General features: G+C 43.0%; 1 protein-coding gene across 2 annotated transcripts in view; it reads left to right on the top strand.

Moving 5' to 3' along the window:
• The window catches only part of NKAIN3 (sodium/potassium transporting ATPase interacting 3), a 463,387-nt gene that overhangs the window by 433,374 nt on the left and 11,145 nt on the right, over window positions 1–18,868 (top strand). The window contains exon 6 of one of the 2 annotated variants that reach the window (XM_016165874.2): window positions 11,932–12,001. The exons of the other annotated variant lie outside the window; for it this stretch is intronic. Coding sequence (XP_016021360.1) covers window positions 11,932–12,001 — 70 coding nt within the window. The remainder of the gene's footprint in view (window positions 1–11,931; window positions 12,002–18,868) is intronic. 2 annotated transcript variants of the gene reach the window in all.

The following is an 18,868-nucleotide window of genomic DNA, read 5'->3' as shown; positions in this document are numbered from 1 at the left end:
ATAATGAATCCTTTATTGATTTATTGATTCATTTGTACAGGAAACAGTTATTGAAAGACTTCTGTGTGTTAAAGCACAGGGATAAACAGATAAATAACATTTGGTCCCTTTCCCAGGAGATCTTACGTTCTAATAAGTGAGCCAGGCATGTAAATAATTACAGAAGAGTGAAGTGCAGATACTGGTCTGTACAAAGTGAATCAGATGAACAGAAAAAATAAGCAGAGGCCACTGTCTCTCAGGGCACAAGCACGGGTGCTTCAAGCGTGTAAACATGGTCTTACAAGAAGAATATGACATCACTGATAACTACATAAGCAAATTAAAGGAATAACCACATTTAAAAACATTTTCTTAAGACAGTGGATGAATATACTGAAATATTTACTGTGGGAAAAGATTGGTAGATGGAAATTCTTAAAGATAGTAAAAAGTTTTACTAATTTTAAGGCCTACAAATTGAATTAATATGGTATACATTTAGTGTGCTGCCTTGCTTTATTTTAATGTTCATAAAATATTTATATAAAAGCATTCGATGGGTGACTCCTTACCTCTATCTCCCAATCCTATTTTTTGCTCATTAGATCTCAAATAATTTGAACTCTAAGTCGGCTACTTGGGAGTGTTTCAGGGACCTAATCATTATGACAAATATATCTCCCATGTTTTCTGCTTTGTTATTATTACCCTTTTGTTAAATTGTTTCTGAAATCCAACAATTCCGTTAAATTTTCTTTGCTGTATTGAAAGGTTATTATTTTGCCATCCCAATTAAGAAGCTTGCATGCTCATGCTTTTCTTGCCATCCTCTGAACGGCACTCATTTGCTTTATTCTCACCAAGCAGAACGTTCATAACCCATGTTAACATTCCAGCAATCTCATGGGTAGCCTGTACATATTTTTGAAACACCACCGTGTCTTCCGTCTTGTTCGGGGTAGCCTTCGTTAACCTAATCATATTGACAAGGCTCAGGTTAACACCACAACGCTTACAGTACTAAATAGCACATTTTTGGGCCAATTAATCATTTTCTATCCATTAGTATGACAAGAGTATAAATTTAGTGCTCTGTATTATTTCCCTCCTATTCTGCTTTTAGTTTAATACCATCTGTTATAATGGCATCTTACAAAATCTTGTAAGACTGAGTAAAATCACTTAGTAAAGACTTGATGAGTTCCAGTGCTTCTGAGGGGTCATGCCTTGCTGTCACCCATGTCCTCTAACCTAGACTTTTACAATCTAAGGGAAGTGTTTACAGGGCAAGATCAAGGAAGCACCTAATCTTTAATGATAAAATTTTAACCAATGATCCGTAAGGTAGATTATGTAAGAGTAACCTATAAATAAATATGCGCAATTGCCAAAGGATGCAGGTTTACTCAGGACATGTTTTTTAAAAAACGAAGAAGAGAAGAAAAAAAATGTAATGCTTTTTACATACTGAGGAAAATATGTCACGAGAGCTTGGGAAAATCATAAACTAGTCATAAGGCCTGAGGAAACCTGGGCTACACAGGAGGTGATGAGTACTTGGGTATGTTTAGTTCACTAAGTGAGTGGTAGAGTTGATCTTTCAGAGACCTTGGATTCTGTCTTACACCAGTGATTACCAACCTGACATCTTGGCACTCATAGAGAAAGCTAACATCTATAAGCCCCTCTGTGGTAAATAGATTACTTTTCTCCCACCAAGAATTGACCAGCCCAGAGGGCTAGCTACCTCAAGCCTCGCACAGTGAACACACGCACGCGCGCGCGCGCACACACACACACACACACACACACACACATCAGGGAATGAGGGAATTGATATGTTGTCACATCTGTACCTACACAGGTCACACCAATTGGGATACTTTGCTAGATGATGTGAAGTCTATAAATATATTTATACTTGGGAAGAATATAATCTGATTAAATTTTCTTCGAACAGTAATTCGTAGAAAAAGAAAGTGATTTATAAAAGAGATCTCAGAAGATATGGCTTTTAGGGTGGGGGGATGGAGACTCTCCTAGGAAAGGGAGAGCCAAAAGTAGTAATAGAGGTCATTAAAAGAAATAAGAACAATGGTCAAAGGAAAATGTCCTAAATTGTAGAAGCTGACAGTAAAAAGGAATTATAGAGACGCTTCAGAGTCAACAATTGTTTGTCACTTGATTTATGGAGCAAAGTAAAACATTGGCTACATTTAAGTGAAAATGATAAAAATATATTGGGGAAGAAAATGGATAACCAAGAAAAAATATATTACAAAGGGAAAATTTATAACCGTTTAGACAAATTTATAGCCCTTACCTTTCTGAGCATTATTTTACCTCCCAGGCATTCAATTCTGCTTTATTGACCCAAAGAGATTTTAGAAATTCATTATGTTGTTATTTAAATATTATCTACTCTTAGAGAATTTTAAAGTTGGAAGAAACTGTCAGCACTGATTACAGGAACATCTGATTCCAGAGATCTGGACCCACAAGAGGAACAAAAGCTGGAAATGCAGCCAAATAAAAATGAAAAGGGAGCTCCAAAAATAGAAAACGGAGGTGTACTCAGGATGTTTTTTTAAATCTTGTTTTCCCTAAGATAAAATGTTCTTCCTAATAAGCCTGGCAGTAGGGACAAATGGCCTTCAGCCACCAGTGATTCTGAACAGATAGTAATTGAAAAACTACAAAAACTCTGAAAGGGCCTTTATCAAAGACAAATTAGCATCAGTCAGCAGCCGGTCCATTCAGTCACTGACGAAGATTAACTGAAGAGTTAAGCATATATCTGCTATAGAAAAATAGAGCACAATTTCTGTGGCTTTTAAAGAGCTGAGTAACTTTAAAGAGAATAAAAAATGAATAAAGTAAGAACGGGAGGAAAAAACTAGCTACTTTCTTTCCGAATATGAGAAAATAAAAACTAAGAAGTGTTATGTGTGTTGAAGGGGTAGAATGGTGGAGGCTGATGTGTTACAGGCATCTTTATAAATGTGATCTAACTCTTGCAACTTAGTTAGAACAAGGACAGAAGCCACAGTAGTAGAGGTTTGTTATCAAAGCACCCTGTGGGGACACTATACTAACCAAACCCCACCCCTCCCCACCCCCCACATACACAAGAATCAAAGACAAAATACTAAAGACAGTCCACAGGACCCTTACAGGATAACTAGAATGAGCCTATCAGCGCATCTAAAAGCATAGCATCAAAAATATTAGGAAAAAAGTGCACAAAGGGAATATTTTATCTACAAAGAACCCCATAGAGTACTCAACACCAGCCCTGGATAGGAGAGCCACGATTGTACCTGATGTTCGCTGAACCCCACAAATCCTGCTTCTGCTGAGCTTTATTTTCTTTCTTTGCCATGTATTTATGCAGGAAGCTTACTTTTCCAGAATAAAAAAAAAAAACTCTCAAAGAAGATGAAACCTCGGTCTTCAAAATGTAGCGCGCTAAACAATTTCCCCTCCTCTAAACTAGCTACTCTTTCCAAATGTGAGGAACTCAAACGAGACATAAATTCAGTACAGGTTCCTCAAGGACATTCACTTCTGGGAAATAGGGGGAAGAGAATGGTGGAAGAGAATTCCCACAAGTCATTGTTATTCTCAGCTATTCACAAAGCTTTTGAAATTTCGGAAATCAATAGTCCATGGGAAGGTGTCATCAGAATAAGATGTGTCAATAATACCAATAGCAGCCTGCCATTTGCTGGGTACTTTCTGTGCATAAGCACCCCATAGCCATTATCTCCTCTAGGGCAGCCACACCCTGACAGGCAGGCACTGTCCTCATTGCATAGGCGTCACACTGGGAATTTTCCCAACTCACGTGGCCCGTAAGAAGCAGGACTAATATTTGATGTAGATATCTCAGATACCGAAGTCCATGCTTTCCAACATGCAAGAGTGCCTTTCTTTCCAAGAATAACAACTAAATTCTTCAGAAATAGGTAATAGGACATTGGTCCTCACTAAGTTAAAACTAGAAACATTCATATTTAAATATTAAGAGAAGATATATATTACTTGCACAATGTGGACAAAAATAGACTAGCCCCCTAAAATTTAAGTGGATATGGACAGTCATATGTAATGTAATACGCCCGATGATTTTGATTTAAATCAATTTCTTGTTTTAGTACAGAATAATCAATATGCAAAGCTTATTATTAGAATAACAGAATCTCAGGATCCAACTCAAATACAACAAAATTGTAAAAACAATTAGTTTATGTATTCATAGATGAATTTTAGTTCATCATTGTTAGGATGAGTTAGGCTGCCTGAGATACTTTTAATATTTGATGCTAGTGTAATATTTACAGAAACTTCGTTCATAGAAAAAAAAATCTTAGAATGGAAGGAAATTGATTAGAGCAATGTTGCTCAATTATTTTAATTCCTTCCTTTCCAAATACTTTTGAGGGTGTACCTTGTACCTGGCCCTGTTCTAGATGCCAGGGAAATAGCAGTGAACAAAATCAGACAAGATCAGACAAAAAAATCTTGCCTCATAAAGCTTACATAGTAGTGAGGGAGTCAGATAACAACAAAAAAATGTTAGTAAAATAAATAGTATAACATGGTAAATAGTAATAAACGCGAAAGAAAAAAATTAAGTAAGGAAGAAGAAAGGACAAATGGGGAGGAGTAAAATTATAAAGTGGCTGAGATAGATGTTAAAAATACATAGTGACCTGTTACCAAACATTATTTTTAATGTACTATAGCTAACGAATCAGGTTCTTCTTCAATTATTTTGGAAGCAAAGATTTGTAAACCACCTACCTTGGCACTAGAAGCTATTATTTTATCGTCTTAGGAAATGAAAACTGCCATTTTGTTTAGTGCCCTAGAGGATGTGCCCTGCCCCAGGCAAACACCCCAGGGCGGCGCACTCAGAGAAGATTCCAGATGGCTGAGTTGAGCTTTTCTTCGCAAAGTGGAAAGAAGACGCCTGTGGAAGACGATGAGCGAACGAAGAACAGGAAGGGCCACAGGTACTTTCGCAGGACACACAAATTTGGGGATTAAGGCTCTCGGAACTGACTCCCTAAAACTATGCACAACCACACACCATGTGGGAAGTCTACTCGTGCCTCGCAAGGCCACGTCTTCCCCAGTTGAAGACTACTGGTCTCTTATGGCTCCCATATCCCTCCCAGGACAAGGCGGGGCAGAGAGTCCTGAGGTTGCTTCCAGACCCCCCAGACTCTCCCCATGAATGCTCTCAGTTTTTTCCAGACCAAATTGTCATCAGGGACAACTGAGCTCAGTACCCTTGACTGAGGGGAACAAGAGAGAAGTGAGAAGAGTCCATTTCACATGGATATTATCTGGAAAGAAGAGGTAAAAATGTTAGAAGACTCTCATCTGGACAACGTCCCTCTGGGACTGCAGACTCTGCTCCTCTGGCTGAGGCTGACTTACCCTTGAGCATCTCCTTGCTCCCACGTGCCTCCCTTCTTCAGTTTCACGTGATCTCTAAAAGGTGGAGGACATTTTAAACGTCCTACATCATAAAGAGAGCAGCCATGAATAGCCGTAAAACTTGCATTTGGGTGTCATCTGCTTGCTCGTACGGCTCGTAGGGTTCATAAAGCTCTTGTGGGCAAGCGGCAGTGCAACCCCAACTACCTCCTCTGAACGACAACAGTGTTTCGGGGCACTGCCAAGTTCATTGCACCCAGCAGACCCACCATGGGGCCCCTGCGGCCACTCGCTGTGCTGTGAGCAGCCCTGCCGTGGCCAGAGGTCATGCCCTCTGAAAGCTCACGTGCTTCGGGTAGGAGATGGCAGCAGATGAGGGAAGCCACTGAGTAGATCGTTCCCTAGTAACACAGGCAGAGTTTAGTTGCCAGCTCCCTCTGAAATAGCTGGTCTCTCCGAAAAGCCCTCATTAGCTGCGGGGTGCTGCAGAGTCCTCTCCGCGGGCTTTTAAGGGCCTCTCTGCGTGCACTCGGTTGGTGTCTGACCTCTACCCCGGCTTTCCTCTTATGAAATCATGTCACAGAACGAATGACTCATGATGTAACGGCCCCGATATTTGAGTGTTTTAAGGCCCGAGCAACACTTCCTTAAGACATCATTGCTGGCAACTTGTAAAACAAATGCTTATGAGACCAGTCTAATGACTACAGAAGAGGAACGATGAAAGACCACGAAGCGAGCTCAGAAGGAGGATGTTAATTGGTCCTCATCTCCCTGCGTCTTTTCCTTTTTCTGAGCTGAAGGCGATGCTGCAGGAGCTCCGCGCGCCTCAATTCAGCGACGAGGCAGCATGTAACAGCTGGATCAGAAGCAAAACACCTACATTCTGGTTAATTATTTAGGGAATATAGTGAAACCTGGGACATAAGTGAGAGCTTGAGTCCTCGCTGGGCATGTTGTTGCTCAAAGTGTAGAAAGTCGACGTCTGAGTGCGGAACCGGTTGAGTATTGAAAACTTCATTTCCCACCCGAAGCTTTCCCGTAGTCGAATAGAAAAGCTGCAATTAGTCGTGCATCTTTTACAAGTGGAAAACAAGTCTGTATTTCTATGGTAGATGTTGCTTTAAATCTCGAGTCGCTTTGTAATTAATTCCTTCGGGTCAGTGAGAATCCTTGTCAGGATATTTGCTAACAAGAAACAAATTTCTTCCAAGAAGTTGCTTGGCTGTGCTGTTGGAAGTTGGCACAGGAAATACATCTGAAAGGACTGCAAGCAAGAGGGTTTGCTGGCTGTGGGCTCCCCCGGGGAATCTCACAGCTAACGCCGTTTCTGAGGGTGGGTGAAGAGCAGAGTACTCTGCATAACTGGCTTTTCTGGACAACTGACGCCAAATCTCACTTGTGCTAACGTTTTGTTCTGCATTTCAAGACTTTTCAAATTTCTTTTTTAATTACAGTTGGCAGACAGTATTTTATTTGTGTCAGGTGCACGACATAGTGGTTAGGCATTTAACGACTACAAAGCGATCACCCCAGTGAGCCTAGTCCCATCTAGCACCACACACAGTTATCACAGTGTTGACGATAGCCCTGTGCTGTACGTTACATTCCCATGACTATTTTTATTAACTGGCAGTTTGTACTTCTTAATCGCCTTCGCCGTTTCTCTCATTCCCCCAGCCCTCTCCCATGTGGCCACCATCAAGACTTGAAGAACCAGCGTACATGGACTTCAACTTCATTGTCCTGCGGGTCACCCAGCAAGCCGTGCCCCACCCCCCACCTCCACCCCACCCCACCCCGCCCCACCCACCCATGCTTCTTCTGCTCGCCCATCTCTTCCAAGGCCACTCTCCTGCCGAAGACCCTCGCATGGTGTTCTCGCTGTAGCAACTGCAGATTGCGTGGAAGTTTCCTTTTCTCGCCGTCCTTTTCTAACCCCTCCGGAACCTCTCCGTGCTTTTTCTATGACTTCTCATGTGTTACTGACGTTCCTCTCCTTACTCTACGAGAGGAATTACTTAATTCAGCATCTCCTCTCGCGTTTTTCTCACGTAAGTGAATTTTGGAATGCATAGCTGCTTTACTTCCTTAACAGTGAGATGTCATTGCCTCTCTGCAGACTTAAAAGCTGAAGGGCTTTCCTACTGAGTTATTTTTAAGTTTTTGTTAGGTCATCTTTTTGTTAATTTTGTTATTTCAAACATTTGACATGATTTAAAAAAAAAAAAGCTTTCAGAATCTGCAAACTTGTCCTCTATTTACACTTTAATTTATCCCATTACTAGAACTATCTTCTCATTCTGGCAAATGAGAGGTGTTGTTATATGCATGAAAAACCATTTTTCTTTAAATATGAATACATCATAATCTCACGGACTTGTAGGCGGCTGTTGCCAAAAACCACACTTTCATATTCCATCCATAAAGGATTCTTGATGTTTTCAGTGTCTTAATTACCTACTTTTTGATGATTCCTCCTTAATAGTTACAGTTTTTGTAGTCCTGTCTAGTTCTGGAAGCTTGATAATTTAAGTTTTACCAATATGTAATATTTTATTTTAGAGGTTTGCAGATTTTACAGCACATGAGAGAAAGCGCAGCTCGTTTACAGTGCCATTTGCGGGGGCGGCCGTATGTCCTGGTTGAAACAGTCCCTGTTTACACGAGTCACCCTGGCATATGTCTATCTGGTTAGGCTTTGTCCTAGATATTCTAGTTGTCAAATGAAATATTAATAGTTATATTAGGATAATCTAGGATGAGTAAACTGACAGTACTTTAAGCTGCTGCCATAGTTTCCTCAAGGTGTGTGAGATGTGAATGCAATGAGTAGAATTCACCTTTCGTCATACAGTTAAATCTGCAAGGAGACCAACACCACCACCCTCTTCTACCCAAACCTTTAAGGAGACAACGTAATGAGCACCTTCCTTTCAAGGACGGCAGGCAGGTCAGTTGATGATTTAAAAGGCAGGAGCTTGGACAGGGGTGGCAAGGATGGCTAACTCCTTCCGGTGTCAGGTAGAGGTGAGGTGTGCTGAACTGCAGCTCCTTCCTGCTGCTCAGAGCACCGGACCACAGCAGGTAGACTGGGTCAGCAGAGGGCACCCAGAAGTGCAGGTGATGGGCCACCTCCAGGGGCGAGAGAAGACTTGCCCACGGGGCTAAAACACCAGTATTTTAGCAGTTCATCACATGCTTTCAGCAGAAAACCAATTAATTTATTTTCAAACATGGTTCGATTTCTTTTGTCCAATTCATGGAATTGAAGTAAAACTTTTAGATATTCCGTTAAAACTTCTGATCTTACTTTTAATGCTGTAGTAATTCAGTGAAGAAGCAAATATTAAAGACAAAATTATTTGTTTTGTGGTAATACAAATTTTGGTGAAACACCATATTGTGGTTTTAAAAAAGATAGTATTTTTATTAAGAAAGTTGTGAACGGAAATGTACTTGGAATTCAGGTGCACAAGTAATTTATAGTTGCCTCCCAATAAAGCTGCAATGTTTTAACAATGAAAATAGAAACTCTAGTTTTCAAAACATATCTGTCTACACACAGACACACGCACACACTAAGGGAAATAAACTAGAATATTTTTTTGCCTTTGGGGTTATATCATTTATAACAGATTTTCGTGTGGACGTGTTTCCACTTCTCTTGGGTATACATCTAGCGGGGGAGTCACCGGGTCCTGTGGTAACTCTGTGTTTAACCATAGGAACAGCCCGTTTCCCGTTTCCCGTAGTGGCTGCACCATTCGACATTCCCACCTGTGGTGTAGGCAGGTTCCAGTTTTGCCACATCCTCACCAACATTTGTTACCATCTGATTTTTTTATTCTGACTGTCTTAGTGAATATAAAGTAGTATCTCATTGTGCTCTCGATTTGCAGTTCCCTGAGAATATTTTTGCAGTGAGGTTGATGCTGAAAACAAAAGGAACTTCAGGCCGACAGCGTACATTTTCTCTTTTCGCTTGTGCCGTCCGTCAGAGTCAGGGACATTTCACCCTTTACAGAACTACTTCGAAAATCATTCTGTTTCCTACAATGATTATGAGCATTTTTATAAATGAGTCGTTTACATTTCAGTTGCTTTGCGTTTAAGATCAGTTTAAAAAATTTAAATCAAATCCTTCAACAAACGAAGCATCTCCAAAAATCATCTTTTGAAGTAAAGTCATCTTTTAGTAAATGGCAATAATTGAAAGCTTATAAAAAGGAGAAGGTTGAAATCTGTGCTCACAAAAGCAAGAGAACTGGACAAATTAAATAATGAGAGCTCAAATGTCATACAAGATTTAATTCTCAATTTTGTAATTTCCTTTTGAAATATATCAACTTGGGAAAAGACCCTTTTGACAGAGTTTCTAGTTTTAATTGAACAAATTTATATTCTGCACCAGAGTGAAAAGAAGTTGATTTGTGAGACAGCTTAAAAATTTTACAGCATTTATATTTGATGAAAAGAATCATAAATAGATGCAATTTATGTTTTGTGCCTTATAAAATCTTTGACAAAGAAAGATATGCTGACTGGAGGCGAAATAACGATGCCTGGGAGAGTGTTTGGGCTGAACCACCTCATACATTTCCACTCTTCAGCAAACTTGCTAGGTGTTTACTGGCACCTATGTCGAAAATATATCGATAGTTAGAAGCACTGTTATTTAGTGAGTCAATTCAGGTAACAAGAATTTCAAATTTCCTAACCATAAAAACTAATTCTGAATAATATTGTTTATAAATTTATGAAAATAAAACCATATTTTAAAAATATATATTATACATATATTCTTCCCAAAAAAATACCAGTGATGTGGGATATTAGAGACAGAGGTGGCTAAGGAACAGATCCACAGGAGTACATGAATTTATACCAAAAATGATGATTCTGTTAATATTATATTTTAATGTTCAAATCACCGATATAAAGTTTTCTATTTTTCTTTAAAGCATGCAGATATATACTATCAATATTTTTATAAATCATTTTATTTTGGATATAAATTTTAATTGAATTATTTTATTCACAAATGTACATATTCATAATTTTATTTTTCGCACTCCCTTTAACTTCCAAAACTGCCCTTATAAGTGATATGTTCATTCAACTTTTAATCGAGGTCATCTTCCTTCTAAAGTCTCATCCATTGGTCATCAGAGTGAAGGAGCAGATGTTTGAGGAAATATCTAACCTGATAAACACATCTCTAACTTGACCTTTAAATGGTCCCTTTAGGCACTGCTTATGCTCGATGGCAAAATCTTTCCAGTGTCTCAGATGGACTCCTCTCGCACTACTTCTCTTCTTAAAGTTATGTCCAGGTAACTTATGTGACCTGGGAGGAAAAGGATAAGCTCCAGGCTGCTCTGATCTCCAGGGTTTTACCTGGAGATGGTCTCTCGCCACCTGGTTGTTTTGTGCCCCACAGGACCCCTGTGCTCATGTCTGCACAGTGATCTGATTGATGGCACTTGGACTGAGCCAGCCTTGCCTCAGCTTCTCCAATGGAGGCAGAAGGACAGAGCAGGTCGAGGACTAACAAGAGTGTCTAGGGCTAAAAGGGGTCACAACGTCAACAGAAATTCTAGGCTAAGTCGTCTCTCTCTAAATCAATGTTCACGGAAATGTCTGCCTTAAGCCGAGACGTGATAAAATATCCTTCACGTACTATGTACCTGTGCACACAGAGACACGCACACACACACACACACACACACAAACACACACACACACACACTGAGAGTTCAGCGTGCCTATATGCCTATATACCTGTTAATGTCAGAATGCCATGAAATAACCAAAGCTTGTTGTAAAGTAATTAATATTTTTTAATGGACGACAAGAAACGGGAAAAATGAACTAAGATTAGTCACGGACATCAAGATTGGAAAAGAAAGATAGAGGCTATGATCAAGACGGAAAGCACTGAGAATGACTATTCCCAAGAATAGCAATTCCATACAGACCGGGAGAAGAGTTACCTCACCAGAGAGGAGATGAGACCTTCTTTGCAAAAGACAGATGACTGTGTATCATGGGTGGTTTGAGGACAGAAGGCATGGGTGTAGATTATGTGACTTCTCAAAGGTCTTTCTAACAATGCAATAAATATTTTTAAGGAAAAAAAATGAATCTGGCAACAGGATAAGAAGGTATATCTTTTGATATTTTGGGGAAGGGCATAACTGAATGCCTAAGGACAAACACATTATTTTAAATCTAAAGTTATTTAACATCGCTAAAGCCAGTAACAACTGTAATTTTTCAGTCCTTAAGATGCCAAGTTCTTTGTGTGTTTCTTAAAATTTCCTCATTTTTTTGTGACCATTGATAGTATTTTTGCTCTCCTTTATACTAAATACATATTTTTCCATTTGGGGATAGATATTTTTGTTAATATGATATGTACGTGTTCTATTTTAAACACTTAGTATGATGTGTGTTTTAATTTACACATTTATTCATATTAGGCTGTTATATTTCCAGTTGATTTCATAGGTGGACTTGATGCACACTCCTACTACCAGGATCATGTTGAGTTAAAGCCTGTTAACCTGTAAGTAAAGGTGTGATGAGATGGAAAATATTAATCCTTCTAACTTGGTCAAAACTAACCAAACTTGAAATAATTTGGACCTGCTCCTACTAATCATTGGTTTAATTTTCCACTCGTATTTAAAACACACCTTTCACATATCACCCAACATCATCATTATTATTATCCATTTCAAAAGGGATTTGAAGTGGGTAACAGGATTTATGTTTCTAAAATGATTTTTTTCTTATCAGTATTTTATTGCCAAATGGGGAGGGGGGGGGAATGATTATTTATTCTGCAGCACGGAGACTAAATATGTGTATACAGGGGCAGCATGACTGAGGGAAAGGGGGAGAAAGACTAGATTAGAATCCAGTCTCTACACGTGTGGTCTCAGGGGCCTTCCTTGCCTTTGTTGAATCTTAGTTCTCACCTGTAAAATGGTCTCATAGGTGGAGGATGGAGGATGGATTAAATGAGATGAGATATGTACGGTATATGTAAAGTTGCCTATGATTGTACCTAGTACTCGAATATCTGACTATCCATCCCTCGGGGCAGGGAAGAAAGTCAACAGCCATAAGAAAAATCACCTCAAACTGGGAAGATTTCAGTTAAGTGTAAGAAATTGTGATCAACCGGTTTATAAAATACTAGAAAACAATAGATACAGTAACTCCATTCCTAGAAAACTCTAAACTGCAAATAGATAACTGGATAAAATAATAGCTATCAAATGCTAAGCCCTTTGCATATATTAATGTTGGCTATTTAATCGTCATGAAAATAATATGATGCACTAAATAATAGTCCCCCTTCATAAAGAAGGAAACTGAGATCCACAGAGGTTAGACAACTTAGCCGAAGTCCCGCTAGTAGTTAGTGGGGGAACTGGGATCTTCCCTAGATGGTAAACTATTACCCACCAACGCCCTTCCCATTTTTTTCAGCCTAATGTTCTGTAATGCCATGGCAACAGAGGCAATTATGTAGAACAGTCACTGGTGTAAGAAACTTGTATGAAAGGCTTCATCTGCTGCCTCTTTGCCGTGGTGGTTCCTGCCTAAATCTGCAACTCCCACGTGGCTTCTTTGGGCGTGAAAGTCCTGAGAAGCCTGCATTGGCTCCTCCACTTTCCAGGCTGAATTAATTTTATTCTGGTAGAATGATCTAAAGGAAACACAGCTCACGAATCAGCGCTGTGCCTGTCACATGATAGATGTTTAAATAAATGTTGGGTTTTTTTCAAAGCAAATCCAATTTGGAAAAACATTCACCCTACATAACGCTCTGGGACTAAGCAGTCACCACCTCATTACTCATGCTACCGAGTGCCTGTAAATGACGTACTCCAAAAGGGGATGCTTGTGGATTTGGGGAACTTGGTCAGGATTGTGACAATAGTAAATATGATTCATGCATTAAAAATGAGAAAAAAATAGAAATGATGCCTAGTGATGATGGTGAGGGTCTTATACATACTTGTTATACAGGTGATGAGTGATTTCTTTCACCTCCAATGTGAAGAAAAAAAAAACTCAGCAGAGAAATTGCAAGATGAACTGTTCGTCAGATGTAAGGAATACATTTCTATTAAGGAAGGTTATTAAAAACCACAGTCGGTTAATGTCAATAATGGAATCTCCTTTCACGAATGACACGTGTGCGTCTATGTACCTCAAAGAGTGTTCTCTGGCATGACCCAGAGGCAGGAGATTCTCATCTATGCTCCCTAAGGTCCCGTCCATCTCTGTGAGTCAGGAGCACATGAAACGTCCCCTTAAGATACCTAAAAGGCTTTGATCAACTCCCTGCCTCCTCAAAGGGTTTTCTCAGGCACTCTGTTCAGTGCTGAAGTCTCACACCTTTTTAGCTGAATGTAGCATCAACTACAGGCTGCAGAAAGCAATGGAACAAGTTTCTGCTTTGACAGATTATGCATATTATTATGTCAGGTGAATACGAAATGCCTTTCAACCATGAAGGGAGCAGGAATCTGAAAGATCAAACTAAACCTGAATTAAAATCATTGTGCATGAAACAATTTAAAAGGTCAGTATGTGTGCTCCCCACAGGTATGCAAATATTGCAGTTTATCCACTTGGCATCAGTCAGCCTGCCTGATTGCTTTTAATAAGGCCTTTTATATTGGATTCTGTTGTACCCAGTTCAGTGATGCCGTATCACCACCCAGCAACAGATTGAAAGAAAAGCCAGTCTTCTGTGCTGAATTGTTAGAGAGAGGGGTGAACTCTGGTTTTTGATTTTCATTAAATCTCTAAGCTCCATGGGGCATAAGACCAGGTTTTATGAGGAAGCCACTTTACTAAGGGGATCAGGACAATCTTTAGCATATGCCCAGGCACATGTCTATGGACAGCTAGGCACAGACAGACAGACAGTCCATTCACAGATAATGCTGCAGACTTGTCCAGGAAGCCTTCATTCTCCTGTTTGATTGTGTCCTTGCTCACAGTCATAATGTCTACCTTCTTACGGCCGACAGTCAGATTGTGTGTGAACTTGTGTATCGGGGGTAATGTGTTAGAGGTGAGGCAGTTCACGTATGAATTTGGTCTTTCATGCTTTGTCTTTCTTTAAAGTAAATCATATCAAGCTATCAAGGCCCACTGATTACATAAATTGGTTTGTTCCATTTACAACTACTATTGATTATAATGTGTGTACTAGGCCGAGTGCTGGGCGCTGGAGACATAAAGCTGGATAATACTTTGACCTCCAGTGGCTAATGATCTAGGAGAGGAGACCTACCTAGAAATAAGTAGATGCAAAACAATGTCCCCGAGGCAATCTTTTGTAGAAGGGGGAATATTTACTTCTCACTTGGGGAGATGATGCCTGAGCTGACTGGAAAGATGACGAGTTGCTTATCAAATGTAGAAGAAGAAAATGGGTGTCCGCTGCATGGATGCAAATTTGCTTGGTTATTCTGCAAAGGACAAAGTTAAAATTTGTGACTGTCCAATCTGGCATTTGCCAGATAGTTCTCACATAAACTGAGCAAACCTCTGAGGAGGCAGATGTTTCAGCAGAGCTGGAATTTGACAGTTCCCAGCGGGAAGACCCAAAGATCCTCAGCACCCATTGCTCCACCATCCAAACAACCTCACTCTTTATGCCTAAAGCTATAGAGATGCTTTCAGTGGTTGTGGTCTGGGTCCGCCTTGGAGATAGGTGACACACAGGTCAGGGGTAGCCTGTACTGGGGTCCATCATCTTACCACGGTGACCAGTGAGGGCGTGCGACTCTCAACATAACTACAACATGAGTCCTCACAGGGACCTCCTCCGTTGCTGCTAATACACACCGATTCTACATTTGGGGAGCGAGAGCTTTGAGGGGTCACCTGCACAGCAGCTAATCGTGCAGGCAGCAGAGGGAGAGGGCTAACAGAAGCGTATTTACTGTGCAGGACAAAAAAAATGGCTTGGCACAAACCGATGAGGCTGTGAAGATGTGGAGCATCGGGGAGAGGCTAAATCACTTTAAAGGTTGTCGAAATCATCAAAATGGTTAGCAACTGGTGGTGGGAAAGCTAAGCTGCATGGAGCAGTAATTCTTCACGCAGAAATAATTAGACCAAGGTGGTTTAGCAAAGAAAGAAAGCTGCAGAATTTCAGAGCCGAGTCCCGCAATAGAGGTGGAGAGATCTGATGATGGTAACAAATTTCCATGAGGAAAATGCTCCACGGCTGGAATGAAGAGAGACTTGAAGAAAAGAGCTTCTCCCAGCACTGCTAGCCTATCTTTTTCTAGGTTTTCTGATTGAGAATTTGACTTTTCTCTGGTATCTGGAGGCTAGGTTTTGTTTTGTTTTGTTTTGTTTTTTCACAAAAATCATTACATGCTCTATGGCCACTGCCGAGTGTCTCTACTGAGCACTAGGAGACAGACAAAGCTAACCCCCGTTTTGGGTGGTCAGTGCCGTCAGCTTCGCTCCCTTGTCCTCTGCTTCCAGTTGCCCAGACCCCGAGGAAGCCGACCTCTAATGGCTGTATGCGAGATAAAGCCAGAGGTGATCACTCCATCTGCTCTTGGCTGAGAACAGCCGCTTTGTATCAGAGTCCCTATAAGATGGTGCCAGGCCATTTTGCATTTATAGCCTCTATATTAATAGCCTGATAGGATGACAAACCAAGGGTGTGTGTGTGTGTGTGTGTACACACGTGTAGGCAGTGAAAATGATGTGCTTTCAAACTCTGATTTGAAAACCGGTGAAAATGATGCGCTTTCAAATTCTGATCTGAAAACCAGTAACTACCACCAGAGTGTTGGAATCCTGGGGAAAGAGAAACTCTATTTCCGTTGGAGTGCCAGGTACTGAGGGCGTGTGACAGCAGTCTGTGGCCGTTGGTGGCCATCTTGCTTCCCTAAAGGGAAAGACTACCAGAGAATGACGCCAGCTCAGAGGGGAGCTGGCCGAGCCAAGAGGCCAGCAGAGACGATTCCCGCTGACGTCACCCAGCATCAGAACGACTTCTGAGGAAGCCCAAGTACTACATCACTACATGCTTCTCAAACCGGGGGATGCGCAGCCCCAGCTCCGTGCGGGCAGGATGCAAAACAGAGTATCCGGTGCTGCGTCTTCCCGAAGCAGCAGGTTTATTACAAGATTGAGAAGAACCAGGTACTTTATTATGAACTATCCGTCCCCTCCTTGTGGAACATAAGAAGAGCACAGGAGGGGACAAGGGCCCTGGGGGAAACAGTCCAGTCTCTGAAGTTTCACCCAGGTGGGGCTGAGCAGTGGACCTGGGGCGAGGGTGGCCTCTCCTCGTCCCCCACGGCACTCCAGGCTGCTGTCCTCCAAGCACACCAGGTGTTTGGGGCACGATGCTTCCGAAGGCCAGAGATGCCAGCTCCCCTCCCGACACAAATCCCTTGCGGAGAAGGCCACAGGGCAGTTTGCACACCCCCACCACCCACTGGGCAGAGGCCCCTCGCCCACAGGTCCTCACACACACACACAGCGCGTACTTCTTGCACTGCTGCCACCTGCAGTGGCTGCGACCAGCCTCGGGCTGACCTCCCCCCACCACATGGCCCGGCTTCCTGGCGCTCAGCATCTTCGAGTTAGTTCAGCGTTTAAATTGCAGGGATCCCGCTTGACCTCCGCGGAGTCTTTGATGGGAGCCCTGCCTTGGCGGTCCCCAGACTAAACGGGCCACACCCTGTTGCGTTTCCCACGCCGCTTCGTGGACAACCTAAAGCAGAGCTTCCTCAGCATAAAGTCTCGGCACGTCCTTGCCGCCTCCCGGGTTCGACCGTTGCTGCTGCTGCTGCTGCTGCTGCTGCTGCTGCTGCTGCTGCTCCTGCTGCTGTCGCCGCCGTGGGGACTGCGGGGGCTGCCGGGGCTGGTGCTTGGGTGGACAGGGAGACCCAGGGCCACCCTGGGGAACTGGGCTAGGGGTGGCGATCCTCAACTCCCGTTGGCCAAGGGACCCACAGGCTCCTCAGCCCTGTCCCCTTCCTCCTGGCCCTCCGGGCACAGCCTGGAGCTCTCCGGCCCAACCTCCCGAGCTGGGGAGAAACGCCGGCTGTGCGGCCCAGGGAGCAGCGACGGACGGGCCTTGCCGGGATGCCGTGACACTTCGCTTGGTGTTCGCGGTCACTCAGCATGACCTACGTGACCATCACACTGTTATATTTCCCGGCGGCCGCCGAGGACTGGGTCTGGTCCCGCTCGAATCCCAGATCCATCATTTTCCTCACCGCCCCGGGGTCCGTGTCCCCGCAGGGCGGCTCCCCGCGTGGCCCGAGTCCCTCTTCCCGGCCCTCCCGGGGCCCCGGGTCGGGCATGACTTCGGTCAGACTTCCTCTCTCCCTGGGCTCCAGGCTCATCAGTTTCTTGAGGAGGCTTTGACATCCAAAAGAGACGCCTGCCTGTCCGGCAGCAGCTGGTCCTGCCCGCTCGGGTCCCGCTGCGGCAGCTGCCGGGGGTCCTCTCCCTCGAAGGGCAGGGGCCCGGCGGGCACGTGGTCCAGCGCCGCCCCCAGGCCCCGCGGGGCCGTGGTCAGAGCGAGGCCGCCGCACAGCGCGCTCAGCTTGCTGCCACCGAATTGAGCGCTCAGTCCAAAGTCCGCAATTTTGACGGTCCTCTGCGTGTCGAAGAGCACGTTCTCCGGCTTCAGGTCCCTGTGGACGATGCCCTTCTGGTGGCACTACTGCACCGCGGACACCAGCGGCCGGGACGTGCCTCGGGCCTCATCCGCTGTCGCACGGCCTCGGTCCTCCAGGTAAGGGAGCGTGTCCCCTCCACGGAGGTGCTCCATGACGAGGAACGGGGACTCCCTGGTGTCAATCACCTTGAACAGCTTGACAATGTTCGGCTGATCCAAAGCACTTCTCGCCAGTGAAATCTCTGGAGCCTGGGGGAGCCCTGATGACAGGTGACTTTGACAGCCACCTCTGTCCCGCCAATCAGCATGTGCCAGCCCATCCTCACCTTGGCGAAGCTGCCCTGCCAATGGTGTCCAGGAGCTCATAGTGGCCAGTACGGGGCTCCTGGTCACCAGAGATGGCTGCATGGTCCAGTGATATGGTGACTGACTAACTACACTAACTGACAATACTAACAGTGCTGGCAACTGTGCTTACTAACGATGCTAACAATACTAGTTATGCTAATTATACTGTGCTAACTCACTAAACTAACCATACCAACAATACTAGCTGTACTGACTAGCAATGCTGCCTAAAAAAAAATTAAAGGAAAAATGAGAAAAACACAAACAGAACAAAGAAGAGAAAGCAAGCAAAGAAAAATAGAAAAAAATAATAAAAGGGGGAAAAAGAAATGAGTAAAGAGAAAAAATAAAACGGGGGAAAATTGGAGAAAAAGCTAAGAAGTCCAACAGGTCATC

The sequence above is a fragment of the Rousettus aegyptiacus genome, unplaced genomic scaffold, assembly GCF_014176215.1.
Source record: "Rousettus aegyptiacus isolate mRouAeg1 unplaced genomic scaffold, mRouAeg1.p scaffold_m13_p_15, whole genome shotgun sequence".
Lineage (NCBI taxonomy): Eukaryota > Metazoa > Chordata > Mammalia > Chiroptera > Pteropodidae > Rousettus > Rousettus aegyptiacus.
This window is presented reverse-complemented; position numbering and strand designations above follow the sequence as displayed.